The sequence below is a fragment of the Peromyscus maniculatus genome, chromosome 5, assembly GCF_049852395.1.
Source record: "Peromyscus maniculatus bairdii isolate BWxNUB_F1_BW_parent chromosome 5, HU_Pman_BW_mat_3.1, whole genome shotgun sequence".
Classification (NCBI taxonomy): Eukaryota; Metazoa; Chordata; class Mammalia; order Rodentia; family Cricetidae; genus Peromyscus; species Peromyscus maniculatus.
In genome coordinates this window covers 55,453,460-55,474,707 of record NC_134856.1, presented here as the reverse complement: position 1 = coordinate 55,474,707, position 21,248 = coordinate 55,453,460, and the positions used below count along the sequence as shown (strand labels likewise).

At 47.3% G+C, this 21,248-nt stretch overlaps 1 protein-coding gene across 8 annotated transcripts in view; it reads right to left on the bottom strand.

Moving 5' to 3' along the window:
• The window catches only part of Banp (BTG3 associated nuclear protein), a 76,773-nt gene that overhangs the window by 37,866 nt on the left and 17,659 nt on the right, over positions 1-21,248 (bottom strand). For 4 of the 8 annotated variants that reach the window (XM_016008459.3, XM_042277795.2, XM_042277793.2 and 1 more), the window contains exons 2-5: positions 16,439-16,579; positions 13,942-14,033; positions 11,046-11,245; positions 109-225 (exon numbers count right to left, since the gene is read on the bottom strand). In XM_016008459.3, the coding sequence (XP_015863945.1) occupies positions 109-225; positions 11,046-11,245; positions 13,942-14,033; positions 16,439-16,508 (479 nt within the window). In that variant the 5' untranslated portion in view covers positions 16,509-16,579. Of the gene's footprint in view, positions 1-108; positions 226-11,045; positions 11,246-13,941; positions 14,034-16,438; positions 16,580-18,545; positions 19,564-21,248 lie in introns of those variants that run through there. The other 4 variants (XM_042277794.2, XM_006990134.4, XM_042277797.2 and 1 more) reach the window with 2 other exon arrangements.

The window sequence follows — 21,248 nt, the reverse complement described above, 5'->3', positions numbered from 1 at the left end:
AGTCAACCCTGTGATCACAGACATGGACATGGGTTCCGACTGTGCCCTGGCTCAGGAATGCTCACTTATGACAGTGGCGGGGGAAGGTGGGGGGTGGTGGCTACTGACTTGCTAATGATATTTTCCAGGGAATCCGGTGCCCTGTTGCTCAATGGGTCTTCCATCTTGGCTACAATGGCGTTCTGCCGATCATTGTTGAGTATTACTGTAGTCTGGGGGACGACGCTATGGAACAAAAGAATCACAAGAAAAAGAAGGCCTTAAAACAACAACATTCATTGTCAGAGTACATCGTCATTCAACATGGTCAGATCCAGGGCCTGCATCAGAGAGCAGGGGTCTAGTCAGGGACAAGTAAACTGGAGATTGGACTCTTCCGTTTCCTGCTGGTTAGTATTCTTGGTTGACAGCAGGCTGGGCTGTGGATGTTTAACAGAATGGGTAGGACAGGCTAAGGCACTCTCCTGCCCTATGTACCTGCAAGCGCCATATCAGCAACAGGTTTACATGAAAACCAGCTTCCTTTTTCTTTTTTCTTCCCGTGTGTGTGTGTGTGTGTGTGTGTGTGTGTGTGTGTGTGTGTGTGTGTGTGTGTGTGTGTACACAACAGGGATGTGAGTTGCATGCAGAGGCCAGAACAGGACATCAGGAATCTTCCTCTACTGCTCTCTGCCTTATTCCTTTGAAACAGGGTCTATCACTGAACAGCAAGCTGGTAAGCTAGTCTGTTCAGCTAGGCTGGCAGGTCAGCAAGCTCAGAGATCTGCCTGCCCTCAACCCCGCATTGCTGAGGTTACAAGATATGCACAGCCATGTCTGGCTTTGTACATAGGTGTTAGGGATTTAAACTCAGATCTTCATGCTTGTAGAAGCATGAGCTCTTACCCACTGAACCAGCCCCCAGCCTAGTTCAACCTCTTTCAACCGCGTCCCTCCCAAACAGTAAGGGATGAGGGTCTCACAGCTGCCCTTCTCAGTGCTGTTCTACAGCTGCACTCTAGAGTGGAGCAGGCAGCCCTGGGCAGCAAAGGGAAACATGCACACACGCCACCCGCAGCCCTGGGCAAAGTGCAGGACCGAAAGAAGAGGCCTTGAGGCTTGGCTTTAAGAAAAAAATTCTAGGAGAGAATAGAACTCGGCCCAAGAACCACCAGGCTCAGCAACACCCTGAAGGCAGCATGAGGGTGCAAATGAGCAGGACAGGCAGCTGGCTCTCAAGAGACTTTTTCACAGTGCAGTCACGGTGTCAACTCTTAGCATTTCATGGCACAGAGATGTCTAAAGTGTGTTCTGCTCTAAAGAGCCAGGACTGAAAAGAACTGCCACTTGATGCAGCCAGTTGTGTTAGCTGAAAGTCCAGTGTCCTTGTCCAGAGGAAAGGGTGCTCCATACACATGAAAGCCAGCCACCTGCCATGGTCACCGGCATCCCCACATACCATTTGTACCCACATCAATAGGCACAACAGCAGCACCATGTAGTATCAACACATGCCCAGAACCAAAGCAGATTTTCCAAAATGCAAGTGTTAAGTACCTACATGCCATTCAATTTTGTTTCTCAGTCATTCTACTTGTTTTCTGGTAGCACCTACAGTTGTCCACTAAACCATGATGAAGTATCCACAGGGATCCAAAGTAACCCTGGAGATCTCTGCCTGCTGCTATGGTCCTGTGAAGCCTCCAGCATTCACACTTCTAAAATAAAATAAACCACGTGGGATCTGACACATATACATTTATACAAACAGCCATGTGCGCACAGAAGCCCCATACACTCATGTTATGAAGTAATTAGAGGTTCACAGGGAGCACAGAGAGACTTGTAAACACTGCCCCCAGCTGTGAAACCTGTGTAGCCCACAGCCAAAGCAACAGTAACAAATAACCCTGAAACAACGCATGAGTAAAACTTGAAGTCTCCTTCAGATGTCAGCATTTTCCACATGTGCACCTGTGTGGCTCAGGGCAGTGTGGTCTCCTGCACAGGTCCAAATCATGTCCCTTCACAGAACAGAACTTGCTGACACCTCCTGGGATCTCTCTAGAGAACCATCTGTGTTTGATCCTCAAGAATGTTATGTAAATGGACTTGCAGGCCATCCATTGCAGTTGCTTATGGCTGAGGACTGCTCCACGGCATGACACTGTTAATCAGTCTTGCCCACTGAAAAGTAGTAAGAGTGTTTGTAGGTTTCTGCATGACCACAAACTCCTGTGCCTTGGTCCTGAGCACAGATGGTCCTGAGCACAGCTGCTACGCCAAACAGGAAGGACACCCAGCTTCCAGAGACCTGGCCTTGCTGCTGCCCACCCGGGAGGTCCTGCCTCTCCACATCTAACAGGGCACAAGGTCCCCCTTTGCTCTGACTGGTATATCCTGGTGGCCAAGAAGCTGAGGACTTGCAGGTACCCTCAGGCCAGTCTTCTCACAGTAACACAGTGGTTCATTTACTGCTGAGTTTAGAGCATTCTGGCTTCAGAACATCTTTACCTGTCTATGCTATTCTTTTCATGCTCTTCTCAGCTTTCCCAGGTCAACCTGCCTGCCTGCTTTCCCTCCCTCCCTCCCTCCCTCCCTCTTCCTTCCTTCCTTCCTTCCTTCCTTCCTTCCTTCCTTCCTTCCTTCCTCCCTCCCTCCCTCCCTCCCTCCCTCCCTCCCTCCCTCCCTCCCTCCCTTCCTTCCTTCCTTCCTTCATCAAACTGAAGGATCCTTTGCCTAGTTCTAGGCCCCAAAGACCTCCTGTGACCTTAGAGCTTAGATCTGACAGTAGATCTACAAGGGGGTCCTGTCCAGGTCCGCTTCTGCTCCAGTGCCGACTGTAGAAAGGATAAACTGTGCACAGAGTGGCTTCTGCCCTTGTTACTGCCTGCGCTGTCCCACAGTATGACTTTCTCTTTTCGCTATTCTGCTCCAGGAGCCAGCTGTCTACCCACCCCCCTTGGTTTGTTCTTTTTAAATTCTCTTTACGATCTCCACCCATTCTTTTACAATCCTGAATTAACTATTTATATGTCTACCCATAGCTGCTATTTTTTCTATTAAATAAAAACATTAAAATGAAGCCTGAAGAGATGGCTTAGGAGTTAAGAGCGCTGGCTGCTCTTGAGAGGACCTAGGGTCAGTTTCCAGCATCTACATGGTGGGTAATAATCACCTATAACTCCAATTCCTAGAGGTTTGATGCCCTATCCTGGCCACGGGTGCTACAGGCATGTGGTACACTTACAAACATGCAGGAAAAACACTCAGAACAAATATGTCTTTTTATAAGACTTAATGAAAATCAAGAAAAAGGGAAAGAGTATGACCCACAGACTGTTGGGACTTTTGGAGGTGGGATTTGGTCTGAGACAGCATCTTGCTATGTATCCAAGGTGAGCCTCAAACTCTCAAGCTTCCACTCTCCAGCCTCCACCTCCCAACTGCTGGAATTACAGACAAGCACAGTCACACATGGCCTAACTGTTCAATTCTCAAGTGATGTTAATTTGTAACGGAGATTACACAAGCTGAATATTCTTGCCTTCACATAACATTATTCAGTAGTAAAACATGCGCTATACAGTGGCAAAGCAGCAGCTGTGGGACAGGTTGTGAACAAGTCTCTTTCCCCTACTGTGGTCAGGGGAGTGTCAACAATCAGTGTCTGGCCTGCCTTCTGGGGTCTAGAAAGATGACAAGCATTGACTGCAAAGGCTTCAAGAGAAGCATATTGCTCATTCCTAGTACTGTGAGACAAAACCCCATGGTGCCTTCCACACAAACAGCATGAGATAGGACACTGAGGAAAACACACACACACACACACACACACACACACACACACACACACACGAGATGGGGCACCACAGTGCCTTACACTCACACACAAACTTATACAGGCAAACACACATAGAATATGAGATGGAGCGCTGTGGTATCTTCCATAGATGCTACAACCCAAAATAGAGACAGGGCAGAGCACCTTAGTGCCTCTGCCACAGACAGCAGCTCAGAAAGACAACTTACCTGCCTGAGACCACAGAGTTGGCAAGGCACAAGTCAGATATGAACCCAACACTCTCTTATAACAGCAACTTTCTAAAACAAAATAAGAAGCTAAGTTTACGCTACTTCCCACAAGTCAGAATTTTCTTAGAGAGGAAGCCAGAGCCCCAGTAAGAGAACCTAGGACCTATTTTTACTTTTACAATTTCTCTGGGTAATTCTCATTGAGACCTCTGGCTTAAAATCAAAACAAGACAAAAACTGTACAACAACCTCCAAGTTACACCCCCCCCCCCCCAGGACACACCTGGGAGACGCAGTTCTGCTGGATCGCCTCCTTTCACACCTGTTCCTTTCCTGATGCACTGCCCACTCAGCACCTCTGGTTTACAGTGGTGTCCCCTGCACAGGGGCCTTCTGTCTACTTTGTACAAGAATGCATTGCCAGCACCTCAAGACCTCAAGCCACAATCAAAGTCTGCTCGGTTCAGGCCCGCATGAATTCAAGACTGGGCTCATATTGAGCCAAGTGTCTTGGGGTTCTGGGGTCTTCATGCTGCTGGCCAACACCCCAAGGAAGACAGGAAGCTGGAGCATCAGAGTCTGCATGCAGCACTATGCACCCAACAAGCAGAGGATGTCCAGAGCCGCTCACTTCACCCACCAGTCAGAAGTCAACCTCAAGCACTGCGGATGAAGGAGATTTGAAATCCAGCGGGTTTCCTGGGGTGTGGCCAGCATGCCAGTGGGCACTTAGTGAACAACAAGTAACATGATTTTTTACAGTTCAGGGTCACTGAGGCTTGCAGAACCCTGAGCACTGGTCATGAATCACCCCAGTCACAGCACTCCAGCCTTCCTCTTTATCCCCATCTTTTGATGGAGACACTTATGTCAGAAAAGTCTCCCACTAAGCCAATTACAACGGCTCGTGTCTGTAATCCCAGACTGGCGAGACTAAGCAGAAGACTGATGTGAGTTGAGGCCTCCTGAATGAGAAATACTGATCCAGGTGGCTGCACTGGCAAATTTCTATCTTTAATACTTATAATGCATGGTACTAGTAGTATGACATCAGAATAAAGTTTATGTTGGAAAGGGTAGGGGACAGATCTTCTGAAGGTGAACCAGAACTAACCCTATGAAGCATCTTCAGAAAACAAAAATCAGGAGTGAGGCAAACACAGGACAGAACAGATGGAAATGAGCACACAGCAGACACAGTAAAGGCAGAGAAATCCAAGAGAAGAAGGAAAACTCCAGTCAACAGGGTCTTGTTACATAGGCCAGGTTAGCCTCCGATTCACAGCATCCTCTAGCCTCAGCCTCCTAAATGTTGGGATTAAAACTGTGTACCATGAGAGGAAGACCACACCTGACACTGCCCGGATGGCCAGGAACCAAAAGCAGGATAGCCCAGAGACCCAGAGACAGTATAAAAACAAACACAACTGGCCAAAAAAATGTGTACCGCATACCAGACTCAATTCTTTTCAAAACCTAAAGAAAAACTACTAAACAAATGTACTTAGGGGCTGGAGATATGCCACAAAGATAGAATGCCTACCTAGTATGTGCCAGATTTCATGCCAGTGTTGGAGGTGAATTGAGAAACGAGCAAACAACTGGAAAGTGAAATGTAAAAGATTCATGGGAGGGGAAGGAGTCATGGCTCTTTCAGGACACAAGATTAGTTCCCAGCACATCAAGTGGCTCCCAACTGTCTGTAACTCCAGCTTCAGAGGAACCAACACCCCCTTCTGGCTTTAGAAGGGCACACACACTCATACACAGACCACAGACATACATGTAAATTATTTTTTTTAAGATTTATGGGAGCTGGGGATGCAGTTCAGTCAGTAGAGAGCTTGCCTAGCATGTACACAGCCCTGGGTTTGAGCCCTAACACCTCATAAACCTCAACACTCATGAGGTGGGAGCAGAGGCAGTCAGAGGCCAGTCTAGGATACATGAGACCGTGTCTCGGCAAAGGGGTTTGGACTACACATATAATTATGAAATACTTAGAAACAATAAGAAATGTACAAGAGTTGTACTAGGAGAAATAAAAACATGACACATAGATGAAGAGATTCACTTTGTTCCTCAAACCACCCATGATGGTCATGATGACAACTCTTCCCAGAGCAACCTGGAGCCGGCACAGTTCCCTTCCAAGAGCATGGTTCTGCAGGTTCTGGAGAAGTCCTCTGAGCTGTCAGAACATTCACAATCTATCAGGACAGTTCACTTTGCTGTGTTGGCTTTGGGGAATGGAGCGTTTCTCTGAGTTAGCAGGGTTTGCTAAGGACTCCTTAAGCTTCGTGTGTGTGAACTGGTGCCCCACTGGTTAATTCTCAGCCCTGACAAGCACAGAGGAACGTGTATGGCTGTGCAAGGCAGCACAGGCCAGGCAGGAAGATCAGGCATGACATTAAACAGAAACATCCACAACTCAAAATTAGATAAGAAGTAAACAAGCCCATCACTGCCGAGAGACCAGACACTCCACGGTCAAACAGCCCTATCTTGATCCTACCACACTCTGAGCCTGAGTAGAGGCTTCTGAGAACGCAGATGGCCCCAAACAGAAGCAGGAAACATAAGGTTCCCACAGCACTCACAGAAGACATGCTCAGCAGGAGACCAGCTCTCCAAGAAGCAGGTAAGATAGCAGCCAGATCAGCTTCCCCATGAGCTTCCTTCAATGGGAAACAAAAGATCCCTGGGAACTAAGAAAGATCTCTAGGAACTAATATATGTAGTTGGATTGGCAGAGGGAGTTTAAACCATTCTCCATCACACACTTCTAAAGTTTCTAAAGTTTTCTAAAGTCTAAAGAGAAAAGAAAAGAGTTAAGTTTTGTGCAACTGCCCTGAGGGAAGTTTTAAATCACTTTTTTTTTTTTTTTAATTTTGAAAACCAGCCGGGCGATAGTAGCGCGTGCCTTTAATCCCAGCACTTGGGAGGCAGAGCCAGGCAGATCTCTGTGAGTTTGAGGCCAGCCTGGTCTACAAGAGCGAGATCCAGAACAGGCACCAAAACTACACAGAGAAACCCTGTCTCGAAAAACGAAAAAGAAAAAAAAAATTTTTTTGAAAACCACTATTATACAAAAACCTTTCATTCATCACAACTGTTTTTTCCCCCTCCATGTGTGTTTTGTTTGGTTTTGCTTTTGAGACATAGTCTCATGTAGACCTCAAGCTCATTGTGTAGCTAAAGATAACCTTAAACTCTGGTCTGCTTTGTACCTCCTGAGTGTGGGGGTGACAGGCATATGCTACCACATTGGGTTTACACAGTGCTGGCGACTGAACCCTTACTCACTAAACCACCTCTCCAGTCCTAAAATATTTTTAAACCTTTAAAAGCAAAAAATCTATTGCTTTGGGGTTTTTTTGTTTTGGTTTGGTTTTTGTTTTTCGAGACAGGGTTTCTCTGTGTAGCTTTGTGCCTTTCCTGGATCTCACTCTGTAGATCTATTGCTTTTAAAAATAAGAAACAAACTTTGTCCTAGTTAATAGTCTTAGTCAAAAACAAACAGAAATGCCTGGTTTTAAAAGTTGTTATCAAGTAATATGGTTCTACAAAACAACCCTGGCGGAGGCATCATGCTATCACTCTGGTTACTGCCTGCGTTGGCTCCTGACCTGCCGCTGTACCACCACTCTCTGCTCAGCTATGCTACACACCACAGGCTTCCTTCACCAGTCTGTGTCTAGCTGTGAGAAGAGCAGGAAGGTAACTTGTTTGCCATCTGTATAAAGATGCCAGTGCTGAGCCGGGCGGTGGTGGCGCAGGCCTTTAATCCCAGCACTAGGGAGAAAGGTAGGCAGATCTCTGTGTGTTCAAGACCAGCCTGGGCTACAGAGTGAGTTCCAGGAAAGGTGCAAAGCTACATAGAGAAACCTTGTCTCAAAAAACCAAAAAGAAAAAAAGAAAAAAAGAAAAAAAGATGCCAATGCTGGCCCCAGACCTGGTAATGTGTTGCCTTCTGGTCAGGCAACACATTACTGGCCTTATTGGAATGCTTCAAGCCCAGCATTAAAAGACTGGCTAATCAAATCACAGGCTTTCCACAACAATTGCTTCAACACCTATTGCTTCTCCAAACATCCTCCATATTAACATACCTCATTGCCACCCCTACAAGTACAACTATTCAAAGTCAAATGGCATACCTGCAGGAGAGACTCAAGCCAGGCGCAAGAGAATTAAAGTCCATTTCCATCTCTGGAAGCCAACTGCCACTGCAGGATGAAACCCCATCCCTGGAACCTTACAAACATTTTTATCATGATTAAGCTTTGGCATCAAAGAAAACAGGCCTTTTTTTCCCTTGAATTTACTCATTCAGGTGCAGAATCTGAAAATCTGGACCCAATGCCAGCTGTGGCTGGCAGTGTTCCATGGCCTTCTGTCTGCCAAGGAGCACAAACAATTAGATGAGCACCCCTTGGAGCCCACAGCAGCCTCAGCCTGTCCAACCAGGTGGGCTATGACCAGCAGGGGGCATAGATTTCCAGAGCAGAGAGAGGGCCTTGGGAACCACCTCCTGCTTGATCTAGACCTCTGCAGTCTCTCCAAATGGGAGGCAGTGTCTGTCCTTCAGGGACTGGCTCTATGTGCTCTCTGGAGGCCTCCTTAGAGCTGAAAGACTTTGAGGAAGACACCTATGTTAGTCCTGTGAGTTACACTCACAGCCAGCGAGTAGTGGTCCCAGGTGACTAAGTTAAGAGTATATGATCTGGACATAAGATCATTCGGCTTATGCACTTCTCTTAAGTATCCAAAGCCCCAGGTAAACAGAGCTCAGTACCTTATTATCCAGTATGATACTGCCTTTTAGCTGTTGCTAGAAACCAGTCTATGGCCCACTGCCCAGGTTCTGTGGAAACAACTCTCATTTCTTCTCATCAATGACTTCAACCATCCTTCACTGAAATCCTGGGATTCAGCTCTCATCTTCCAGGCTGCTCTCAGGTTTCCTGTTAACAGCTTTCTAGAGAACATGGTCCCTGTCACCACTACACCCAAGTAGTAGTGTCCCAGCTCTCTATCTTTCTAATGACAAAACTAGGTCTTGGAAATGTCTGGTACCTGGGAACATCCAACCAGGTGACCCTGACACCCAGCGCTCCCAAACAGACAGAATTCCAAAACATATGCCCTTGAGGCCAGGCCACAAGGGCACACCCTCTTCCACTCCAGGGCCTCCCATAACCTGGCAGAACGAGAACAGAGAAAAAGATGGTGTCAACACTTCCCCAGTCCTGAAGACAGCCTGTTCCAGGAGTGATAAGACTGAGGCGTTATCCCCCAGATAGGCATTACCTTGTGAGAGAAGAGGATCACTGCCCTTTGTCTCCCTCTGACAACATCGGTGCTGCTGGTGCAGGCTCAGAAGCGCTGGAGTCAGTATGACAGACCTGGTTACCGTGTAAGATGCTACCAGAGTCTGACTGTGGGCAAAGAGGCTAAGATGGCCTTCAGTGCCTGAAACAATCTCCTCTAACACGAAACCCTCCCACACAAAGGCCTAGGTCTTGAGCATTCACATGAGGACCATATGTCCCATGTGGACTTCAGACACAAGATATCCTTGCACAGTTTTTATAGAACTTGAACTTTCTAGGAACTCAACTAATTGTCAGTCTAGAAAGAATTACACTTAGCATCATTGGAAATGGCACAAAGAATTCGCCATTCTGAACATTCCACTGCCAACTGGTTGGTGCCTACAACCAAGCCTCACACCAGAAGACACGTGAGGCTTATCTCTGCCATCCATCGCATGCTGAAGCACAGATTTTACCCCGTGCTGCTGTCCTTCCACACCTCCCTCTTGTAAGGTAGGCCACTCCATACTTAAAACTGTATTTCTGAACATTACGTTTGGGGACAAAGAGGCATTTCAAAAACAACTGCCTTAAGAGGCAATCGGTCTTTCTGCGAGCTTAACAGGAAGCCTGCGCAGACACTGGCAAGTGTCTGTGGGGAGAGACATGGTGAGCTGTGCAGCCCACTTCAGTCACAAGTACAACCCTGCCTCCTCTGAGAAGCTAGACACCCAAATTCCTCATGACAGAGGGGGCGAAGGGTGAAGCTGGGTGCTCTTGAGAGCCCAGCACGCCTCATTAGGAACCATCTCAGAAAAGGACAAGCAGTCACTTCTACTCTCAAGTACCTCAAAACCATCCAAAGTAACCCCTACTCTCCCTTCCCCATAGTCCTTAAAATCCACAAGGCACCTACTGCTGCTCCAGTTACCAGCACCCATGGGCAAGGTGGCATCCAGCAAAGGCCCACACTGCAGCAAAGCCACTGGTGTCTCTCTAGCCTTGCTGTGGCTCCCACTGCCACCCTACTGTTCTGTTCTTCCCAAACCCGACAGTAAGAGGCTATAGGCCTTGGAGCACAAAGATAACACTGTGCCCACTACCACAAGCAGACTTCCTCCTAGACACTGTAGAAAAGAATAAAAATAGCAGGAGTACTGGGTGGGTGTTGCTGTCCTGAAGGATCTCATGCCACACTGCATATGGACCCAGGTTTTGGAAGGACACCTTCTGAGGCACCTTTCCATCCCACCAAGCCAAGCATGAACCTTTCATGCCAGCAGAGTACAAACCACACAAAGCTCTCTAGGAGACTACAAATCTTCTATTTTAAAATTAGGCACAATGTAAGTATCAGACTTAGCAGAAAGTTTGCTATGATCAAATAAATTTTATAAACACCACCACTGAAGAAAATGTAGGCAATGACCAGTCAGAGGTAGGAAAAGAAAAGAAGCAACATACATGGGCCAAGTTCACGGCCAGGTGCAAGGAAAGATGAGTCCATCTGCTTAAGCCAAGAAGAAAGTTGGAGCGACTGAGGTCATTCCAGCACAGAGCCTGTGTTTGGTTTCGGTCTAAGTGAAACCAGTACCATGGAACCACCAGGGCAGATATCCGGGGCCAGGGCAGATCAGTAACAGTGGCGCCTGGGTTGGCACAGGAGCACTTTTCCCAGGATGGCCTGTGGAGCCTTGGCTCTTCCATACTTACCATCGTACTTTGTTGCAGGTCTGGGTGGCACCAAGTGGGGAACCAGCCACCATGGGGACCTGGATGGGACTGTGCTGTTTGTTGGTGACCAGGTCTAGCTTCTCTTCCAGAGATTTGCAAGTGGCCTCCAGAGCTTGCAGTTTGGCCTCGATGCTATCCAACCGCAAACATATCGTCTGGTTAATAGAGTACAGGAAAGACTGGAAGTGAAAACAGAAAAGCTTCAGAGAGGGTGTCTCACACTGCAAAGGGCAAGTCCATGGACCCTAAACAGCTGGCTCCTCACTCCACCCAATTTAGCCCTGGGCTAGGCCCAGGTATTCAGTGAGAAGCCCTGAGCAGTGCCTAGGTATTCAGTGAGAAGCCCAGCCCTCTGTATCAAACAAGACCCTTTTGCAATCTCACCTGCATTAAGGTCATGAAGTAATAAGCTTGTCACTGTGTTCATCAGTAGATTCACACGTTAAAACTACAAAATCTTTCTTATGACAGATTATACCTAACATCCAAACAGCCTGGAAAACACTGAACACTCTCACATTGTATCCAGCCACGACAGAAAAAAAAAAATGGCTCGACACAGGTATACGCCACTGAAATCTGGCCATAACCCCTTCCAAGGACCTTCTAAATAGCAAGCATGCCACCTAGTGGCCAACAAAAGGAGCAACTACCAAGTTGAAATAAGCCGGCAAGCAGCCATGTTTAAACACAAGAACATGCAGACCAGAGGGAAAGGCTTCATTCACTCCCTCAACTGCCAGTCCGGACTGGAGCCACCAGATGCATGACACACATAGGAATTCTACTGTGAAAGAGACCTCTAGGTCAGCATTCAGGGTGCTGATTAACGACAGGAAATGTAGGAATACGGCCAGCAACATCTGAAGAAAACAGAATGAGAAGGAGTTGACTGGAGGAGATGTGTAGCCTTCGGGACACAAAAGAAGGAAGGTGCAAGCTGGCAAGAGTAGAGGCTCCAGCTCAGGCTGACCCTGGACCTCAGAACACAGGCAGTCAGAACAGCCTGCCTCTCAGCACCTAGTCCGAGCTAGTGGGGGCCAGTCTCTTCTCATTTGAAAGGGAACTACAGAATACTATCAAAATCACAACAGTTACAGTGGCATATAGCACATCACCAAAGCTTAGGTGCAGAAAAGCATGAATGCGTGGGTCCAGAGCACTCTGACCAGCCAACCTTGGCTCGCAAGAACTCTGAGCTTGCTTTAGTCCCTGCTATGTGCAGCAATTAGGAGCAGCCACAGAAATGTCCTACATACCCCAAACCCTTACATCTACCTCTGCTCATCGCAGCACAGCACCACCAGTAAGGAAAAGGTTCAAGAGAGGACCCTCCCCTGCTAACCACTCTCCACAGAAGCAAACACCAAGGCTGTGTGCAGGAGGGAACAAGCAGCAGCACTGGACTCATCTCCAAGGGTCCTGGTCATCACTGGAGGCAACGTCAACAGTGCAGGGAGATAGATGCATCATGAGCACTAAGTGGTGGACAGTTCTTGAGACAAGACCATGGACCATTATTCTTTATAACTGGACAACATCAACTATTTGCCTTCCAAGTTCTTTTAATAGTTAAAACATTATTTTAACTCTGAATGAGAAATGTTCTGTCTAGAGTTTGGGTGAAAAAAAATCACTATTACAGACTAACTAATGTCTCAAGCAAATCTACAAAGAAAGAGGGGAAATAATATGTTTTCCTAACACTGCTCCACAAGTGAGGATGACCACAAATAGCTCCGACCTGTCTGTTGAGTTACAGCTGCCAATGTGGCATGTGAATGTCTTCCAATCCCATGACAACACATAGTTACATGTGACAGCATGCATGTGAAGTGTGCTGTTAACAGCACCACCAGAACCCAGACAGCTACTTCCCTTTCCACTTGGTCTGTTTCTCTGTTTACAAATGTGTTCTGTGATACAATTAGGATCACACTTTACTTTGAAATATATTGCTGTCCTTCTGTCCACTGGTCTGAAGTTGGATTTCACTAAACAGATTTTTTTTTTTTTTTTTTTTTTTTGGAGCCAGGGTTTCTCTGTGTAGTCCTGGCTGTTCTGGAACTCATTCTGTAGACCAGGCTGGTCTTGAACTCATAGAAATCCACCTGCTTCTGCCTTCTGAGTGCTGGGATTAAAGGTGTGCATCATCACTCCTGGACTGAGCAGATTTTTCAGTTCCCCACTGCAACTGGCACTGCTTCTCCTGGTTACCAGAGTGAACTGAGCATCTCAAGCAGATGCCCTCGACGCAGAGGAAACATGCGAACAGGACTGCTATCACCAAGTTGCTGTTGTAACTTCTCCTGTGCCAATAACTTACCTCCAGTTCTGCAGACACTGAGTCCCAAATAAGCAAATCCAGAAGCAATTCACTGACTGACTGAGGGGCCTCCAACCCCAGCCAGCAAACCTCAGAACTGGGGGGCCACAGTGACCCTCAGCTTTCCTCCCATCTGAGGCAGGCTTACGCACACACAGGAAGACATCTCATTTGCCCTCCAATCTAATGCTTCCTCCTCTCCTCTTGCCAGGAACCTGGCCTGTGCTTTTATATAGCCTTTCGGTGGCATCTCCATGCTACAAGCCCAGGTCCTGACTGTGGCGTCATCTGGAAAAAGGGTCTTTGCAGATGTATTTAAATAAATGAGATCATCCAGGCTTGGGTGAGGATAGGCCTCAGACATAGACTTTAGTGACAAGGCTGGTACTGCCTAGAGGTCACAGCACAGAAGAGGCAGGAAGAGCCTCCCCTGGAATTCCAGAAGGCATGGCCCTGCCACTCTAGGGCTGCAAGAGGGTCAGTTCTGCTGTTCTAAGCCCAAAGCGACAGTAGAAAATTGACACAATGCACACAGGACCCAGATGGTACCTTTATAGAGGGATCCTGGCAATTGATCTCTAGTCGCTGGCGCTTCAAAGCAGGTTCATCATCATCTGTCACGACATGATTCTCCAAAACAACTGAAAAGCAACCACAGAGACAGAAACTAGAGTGAGCATGGCAAGATTGTCAGGGCTCTTTACCACCACAGCCAAGCACAGTGCTGGCACCTTAATTACTTTGTTAAAATTCTCAGCCAGGCAGAAACAAGGCCCTCCCTCACCCCACAAAAACATCAGACCACCCAATGCATGCTCTCCAGAGTCCAGGAGACAACCCCACACTAAACCTTCCTCCATGACTTCTTCCCAGCTTTATTTAGTGTGTCTGCTGGTTAACCTATTGCAAAATCAAAAGCAACCTCACCTAGCCTTTGGTCCCAGGCCCACTCCCAACATGGGGCTGAGAGGCACATATGTACCAACAGTCACAATGTTCGCTGCATGTCGTATATGCTCCAAACTAGCATAGCCAACATGGTGAGTTGTGTGGAAGCTGCAGCCACGCAAGAGTTGCCCACCAGCAGTTCCTGCTGACCTTTCAGGCCTGCTGTCAGATAAGCAAGGTAACCCCAATTTCAGCCTCTGCAGTACCATCCCAACTTCCTAATCCCATCCAAATGAAGTACAAAACAAGGTCAAAGAGTAGCCGTGCTCGCTGTGACATGACCTCTGCAAACTGCACTTCTACTGACCTGTGCCGTCTAGTCCTTTTCTCTACACAGGAGCAATCGTGTTCTCTCTCTCTCTCTCTCTCTCTCTCTCTCTCTCTCTCTCTCTCTCTCTCTCTCTCTCTCCTCCCTCCCTCCCTCCCTCGCTTCTTCTCTCTCTCTCCCTCTCTCTCTCCCTCTCTCCCTCTCTCCCTCTCTCCCTCTCTCTCTCTCTCCCTCTCTCCCTCCCTTCCTCCCTTCCTCCCTTCCTCCCTTCCTCCCTCCCTCCCTCTCTGTCTCTAAGTTTTTTGGTTTTTCAAGACAGGGTTTCTCTGTGTATCCCTGGCTGTCCCAGAACTCGCTCTGTAGACCAGGTTGGCCTCAAACTCACAGAGATCTGCCTGCCTCTGCCTCCGGAATGTTGGGATTAAAAGTGTGTGCCACCACTGCCCAGCTAACAATCATTTTTCTTAAGAAAATTTTTATTTATTTATTAATTTATGTGTATATTGTATTTTATTATTTATTTTTATTTATGTGTATACATCTATGTGGATTATGCCACATGTGTGGAAGTGCCCTCAAAAGCCAGAAAAGGGCATCAGATCCCCTGGAGCTTGAGTTACAGGTGGTCATAAGCTGTCTAACATGAGAACAGAACTCAGGTCCTCTAGAAGAGGAAGAGCTCTCAATCTCTGAGCAACTGCTCTGGTCTGTCACAGGTGACCTTCATAGATCTACTAATCTATGATTACAGAATTCCGAGGTCAATATTTTACTGACCTTTATGCATGAATGTTTTCATTTCACTGGTTTAGTTTTTCTCACACCTCCTTGCCTAAAATAGGTGACACTGACTGCCTGTGCATTTCTCCAGACTCTGTGTGCTCACTCACACTGGAGAGGACACGATCCTACCATCTACAGATCTCTCTTAGCAACACACCGCATGCCTCTAGAGCGATGGCCTGAATTCCTTTTTGCAGAAATGAGTGTGTGTGAGTATGTGTGTGTGTGTTTTTCACAGATGATGCTCCCCATAAGTCTTAAATTCAGATTATCACTCTTGTAGAGTCTCCTTAAAATAGAGACTTGGCTAAGGTTTCAAAATGGTTATGCTTTTACTCTCATAAAGAAACAGCTGGCCTTAGCTGAAGTTAGGAGTATCTGTTTTCAAGCAGTCAGTATAGGAATGAGGTAATATGGTTTTTCTGGAAAACCTGTTAGTGTCTTACCAAAATGTTACATGCAGCTCTACTCTGGGACCTAACCCTGCAAAAATATTCACCCAGATGCATGTGCAAGAAAGATCTTCCCCACCAGACTCTACAAAGAAGAGAAGCAGTGCACAGCACGTCAAACAGCATCTGGGGAGGTAGTAAACTAGGGTAAGCCTGTGGAGAGAATGCCACAGTCACTGAAGAACTGTGTTTACCAGCCCTCCAGAGTAAATGCATGGCCCACTGCAGCATCAAGTTGCACACAGGAGGTGTGGTGAAGTAAGGGCCACAGGTCCCACACATGGCAGGAACATCAGATGGCATCATGGAATAGGTGACAAGTTCTCAAGGGAAAAGGGTGCTGGGCATGAGCAGCTGCGCTGCTGAAGCAGACCTGGGGGCCAAGATGGAGGAGCAAGAAGGTGGTGTGTGTGTGTGTGTGTGTGTGTGTGTGTGTGTGTTCACAGCACTACTTACATGCCATGATTTGAGTTTTCACACAGAGCTAACATCACTGTTACGTCTGCTTTACTGAGGGAACAAAGTCCAGCAGAATGGTTTTTGATACTGCAAAGACAGAGAGAGCAACAGTTCATCTTCTGTCTCACAGCTCTACCTGGGTGGTCAGGACTCAGGTCTTCCACTGCAATCTGAACCACATCCGCCAGGTCCTGTTCTGACATCATCCAGAACACGAGAAGAGGGGTACACCAATAAGCAAGAATCCAAAGGTCGCGAGGTATGGGCTTTCTGTCACCTGCAAAACAAATGCCAAGAACCACAAGGGAAGATTAATGGTCACAGTGCAGAACAGATAGATCCCTAGCCCTGTGCAGCTAGGGGTCTCAGAAGTCTGCAGGTGCCTCACTACAGGGCTCCACATGTTTCCTACGCACTCAGAAATGCTCAGAAACACAAATAGCTAGCTGGTTTTATTTCCTTTAAAGAACAAAGTGAAGAGATGGCCCCAGCTGAGCCTCGCTTCCCCACTCACTCCTCATGTCACCTCCAAGCACACCTTCCTAAGCAGGTCTGGAGCCCTCGTGTCAAGTCTAGCATCTCCAGTGGGCCTCAGCTGCCTACAGGAGCACTCTGTCAATCACGACCTGCGACCCATGGTTCCTCAGCCTCCTCGGTGACTATCACATCCCAGTGAACCAACCAGTGTCATAGCTGCATGGCCCTCCAGACACCCCACCCCCAAGAACTTCCCCTAGCAGATCCATCTGTGACTTTCTTCCAGCTCCTGTGATGTTTTGATTAAGCCGCCAGAAAACGTACTCTCCAACATGAAACTGAGGCCAGGTCCATCAACACAGAGCTAAATAAACAGCTGCAAATGAACAAGTTACAGAAAGACCAAGATGGACTGTAGCTAAAAGTTTTCCTGGTACTGCCCAGCTCGCAGTCACAACAAATCTCTCTCACTCTCTCACCTGCCAGTCCCACAAAATATTACCACAATAGACAGAACTCAAAAGTAAACAAATATGACAGGTAGAGTCCTAACAACAACAGGAAAATAAATAGGAACTCGGGGAGTGAAAAAGGCTACAGGGATGTTAAAAAATGCAATACAGAAAGCAGGTGAAGAAGACCCAAAAGTGTACTGGGAAGCAACAGGAGCAAGCTAGGGCAATGAAACAGATCTCAGGACTGTTACCCAAGAGTCTCCTGGGGCTGGGGCACAGCTAAGCAATAACAAGCACACAGCCTTAGGTTCCACAGCCAGGACAGGAAGAATGGGAGGGGCTCCTGAAAGTGGAAGTGGGGCTAGGCATTGCTGAAACCACTTATTAAAAAGGGTACATTAAAAAAAAGGTACACCAGATACCTAGAGGGAATTTTCCCTTATACATCCAAGCAAAAGACTAGATGGCTTGCAACACAAAGAGAATTCAATCAAACCAGGCAAAAGAAAATGGATCAAAATATTTAAGATACCATGAGAGGGGCTGAGCAGTTAAAAGTACTGCTCCTCCAGAGAACCCCAGTTCCATCCCCAGTACCTACATGGCAACTCCTAACCATCTTCAGCTTCAACTCTAGGGGGTCTGACACCAACTTCTGGCCTCTCATGGCACTGCGTACACATAACAGACAGGCATACATGCAGACAAAACACTCATACATACAATCAAATAATAAAATGATACTATGAGAAAGAAATGTGAGCCAAGAATTTTATATCTAAACAAAAATCACCATCAAGTCTAAATAAAGGCAGCAAATTTGATCCACATAAAGTATCTTGGAACAGCACCCCCATACACAAACCCATTGTAAAGAATCTGCAAAAGGCCAGGCAAAGGTGGCGTGTGCTTTAATCCCAGGGCTGGGAGGCAGAGGCAGGCGGATCTCTGAGAGTTTGAGATCAGCCTGGTCTACAGAGTGAGTTCCAGGACAGCCAGGGCTATACAGAGAAACCCTGTCTCAAAAAAACAAAAATAAACAAATAAATAAATAGAGAATCTATTAAAAAAAAAAAACTTCAGAAAACCAAAATCAGTAGAAGAGACAGTCAGCTGAGGGTACAGGGCACTGTGAGGAAGACTGGGAGAGGGAGGAGGGCCCTTTGCGCCCCACCCCCACTAATAACAACTGTTTCAAACAAGAGAACACAACTACAAAATACATAATAACTGTCTTCAGTAACTGTTGCAAGGGGCACTGGAGTCCCCTGCGGATAGCTGAGGATGTCTTGGTCAACACTAACTACTTACAGCACTCCAATCCTGCTGCACATTCCTGAGAGTGGAGAAGCAGACACAGTGGTGATCCAGTTTGTGTCTGGGTACCGCCGTCTGAACAGGAAGGGCAAACGTGGATGGGGTATATGTTGCCACACTCTGCCCTGTCCAGTGATAGGCAGGGCAGTGGTGGCAGTGGCCCCTGCAGCAGTGTGTGTCTCTGGAGCCTGGCTGTGCTGCTGAAGATCCAGTCCTCAGCAGAAGGAAACCAGACTCCTTGAAGAAACGGGCCAGTACATATTCCAGGCGAGAACCACACGAGCTGAGCCTGGACTTGTCAGACCACATGTAAGACACTGTGAAAACCACTGGGCTCCCATCTTAAGGAGGCAGCCATCAAGACTTCTAGTAAGGACACCACAAACACTGCTAGGCTCAATCTCCAGGACACCCGGACCAGCTGAAAGGAGCTACTCTGGGCAAACAAGAAAAAGCTGGCAGTCACTAAGTGTAACAGTTGCAGTGGGGTGAAGAGACCCTTGAAATTCATGACCTTTGTTCCTCACCAGTACTTTGAGGAAAGAGGGTGCCAGGGTCTCACCTTGCAAGAAATGAGAGATAGACAGAGAGAGAGAGAGAGAGAGAGAGAGAGAGAGAGAGAGAGAGAGAGAGAGAGAGAGAAAGTTGTGTTGTCCTGCACCACTGCTGACACATCTAATTAACACAGTAACAGGAGGGATCGTGGGGGGTGGGGTGACTGTAGGAAATTAAAGTAGACTTTAAAAGTTGACAAAACTAAGGACTGGGCAGAAACTAAACAACAGGTAAAGTCTGGCCGTGCAATGGCGAGATGTGTGAGTGACACCCGCAGAACACTGATGCAACCATCAGCACAAGTCACCCTAACATGCCACTTTGTTTGCATTTGATTTCATCAAAAGGACTCTTTAAGGGAAAACTGAAACTAGGAGAGAAAAAAATACTTGCTACACATAGGCCAATTCTTTCTTGCACAGCAATAGGAAAGACTAGGAAATCTGAAACTGAGCATAAGAAATCAGTCTCACAGAAAAAAAAAAAAAAAAAAAAAAAAGCCAAAACATGGACAGATGCTCCACCTGCTGGGTAACTGAAAACATACACATCTGACAAGGCTTTGAGCCCAATAGCTTGCAGGGGCCTTGAGTACTCTCCTTGGACACAGGAACCTTCCATACTGTGTGAAGTACACATACTGTGTGAAGATGCACTCAAAAAGAACCACAATGGAACCCAAGCTGGAGTCTTTAGCAGCAGCAGTGGGATACCATGCACTGTGCAAGGAGTGGCTCTGAGCATTGCTCTCTGGGAGCAGAAACAGCAGGGAAGGGGACAGACTAGAAATGCACAGCATATGCAGAGACTGAATGGCCTGAGATACATGGGAGGAAAGACCACTCTATTTCTCCTCTTCCTGCCGTATTCTGCCTCTAAAATATGCTTCTAAAAAGTGATCAGATACACACACTGACAGCATCGGGGTAACACCAGGACATCGCTATCCCAACTCCAATCAGTTCTGCTGTCTTCAATGTCAGCCTGAGGACTGTCCCAGAGCCTGGGGTCAGGTGCAGCTCTCCTAGGTGAGGGAAAATAGCCCTGGAACTCTGTGCCCACACCTTCCCAAGGTTTCTGAGGAGGAACTGGAAGTATAGAGCAGCAATGGCTGAGAGATAATGTACCTCATGCCATACAGAAAGCCTGTCTTCTCGCTTCCAAATTGAGAAGCAAAGACTATTGAAGGGGTAAGCATTAGCTCTGGGCGCAGGCAACAGTCCTAAAGGCGACCAGCCAAATTCAGCACTAGATTGAACACAGTCCAGGGTCTAGCAAACCCAAAGAACTGGAAATGCACCATAGAGCCTTTTCCAGGAAAATGCACACACACAACACACAGGCAAATCTTTGCCGTTTTCAAGGCTGCACAGACACTAGAATCACCAGTATGCCTACCTTAGTATCTCAGGGCAGATGGCCACCGGACAGACTCACCTTCCCAGCTTCACCTGCAGCAAGTGCAGTTACAAGGCCTCTCCAACCCATGGCCCACAAGCCACATCCACCCCAGGAGAGCAATAAATGCTGCCCAATACAAAATCATTAGTCTAATTAACACAGCAAGGTTTTGTTTGGGGGAGGTTTACTTGACTACATGGCTTTGGTACATAAACTTCATAGATGACAATGTCTGTCACAATGTCAAAAGACTGGACACTCCTACAAGTCCACCCAAGGAAACACAGGTGCGGAAGCCTCTGGGAACCCTCAAGAGAGAACTGGCCTACAGCCTTGGCCTTCTCCAGGCCCAAACATGGAAACCCAGGAAGAGCAACGAGCTAGAAGGGAGGAGCCAGCTCCCGACATACGTGGAGCTCCCCCGTTCCTAAGCTACCTGCTATGGACAACCTTGTGAGAAAGTAAGATAACCGCCTGGTCTAAACCTGCTTACTCTGGCCCTGTAGCCTACTCACAACGGCCCTACCTCACAGATTCCATAAGCAGCCCCTGCCTCTCCTAAGGGGCCAATGGCAGCGGCTTTCAAATGCCCAACCCCAGCATCTTCATGCTTTTAAAAGCTCTGCGAGTGGCTTAAGAAAACACTCTGAACTGGCCATAAAACCCTGAACCCTGACCTCCTCCAAATGAGGACACCACTGCCCCCTTAGCTGCTAATCCAAATGCTTCTGTTGCCAGGAT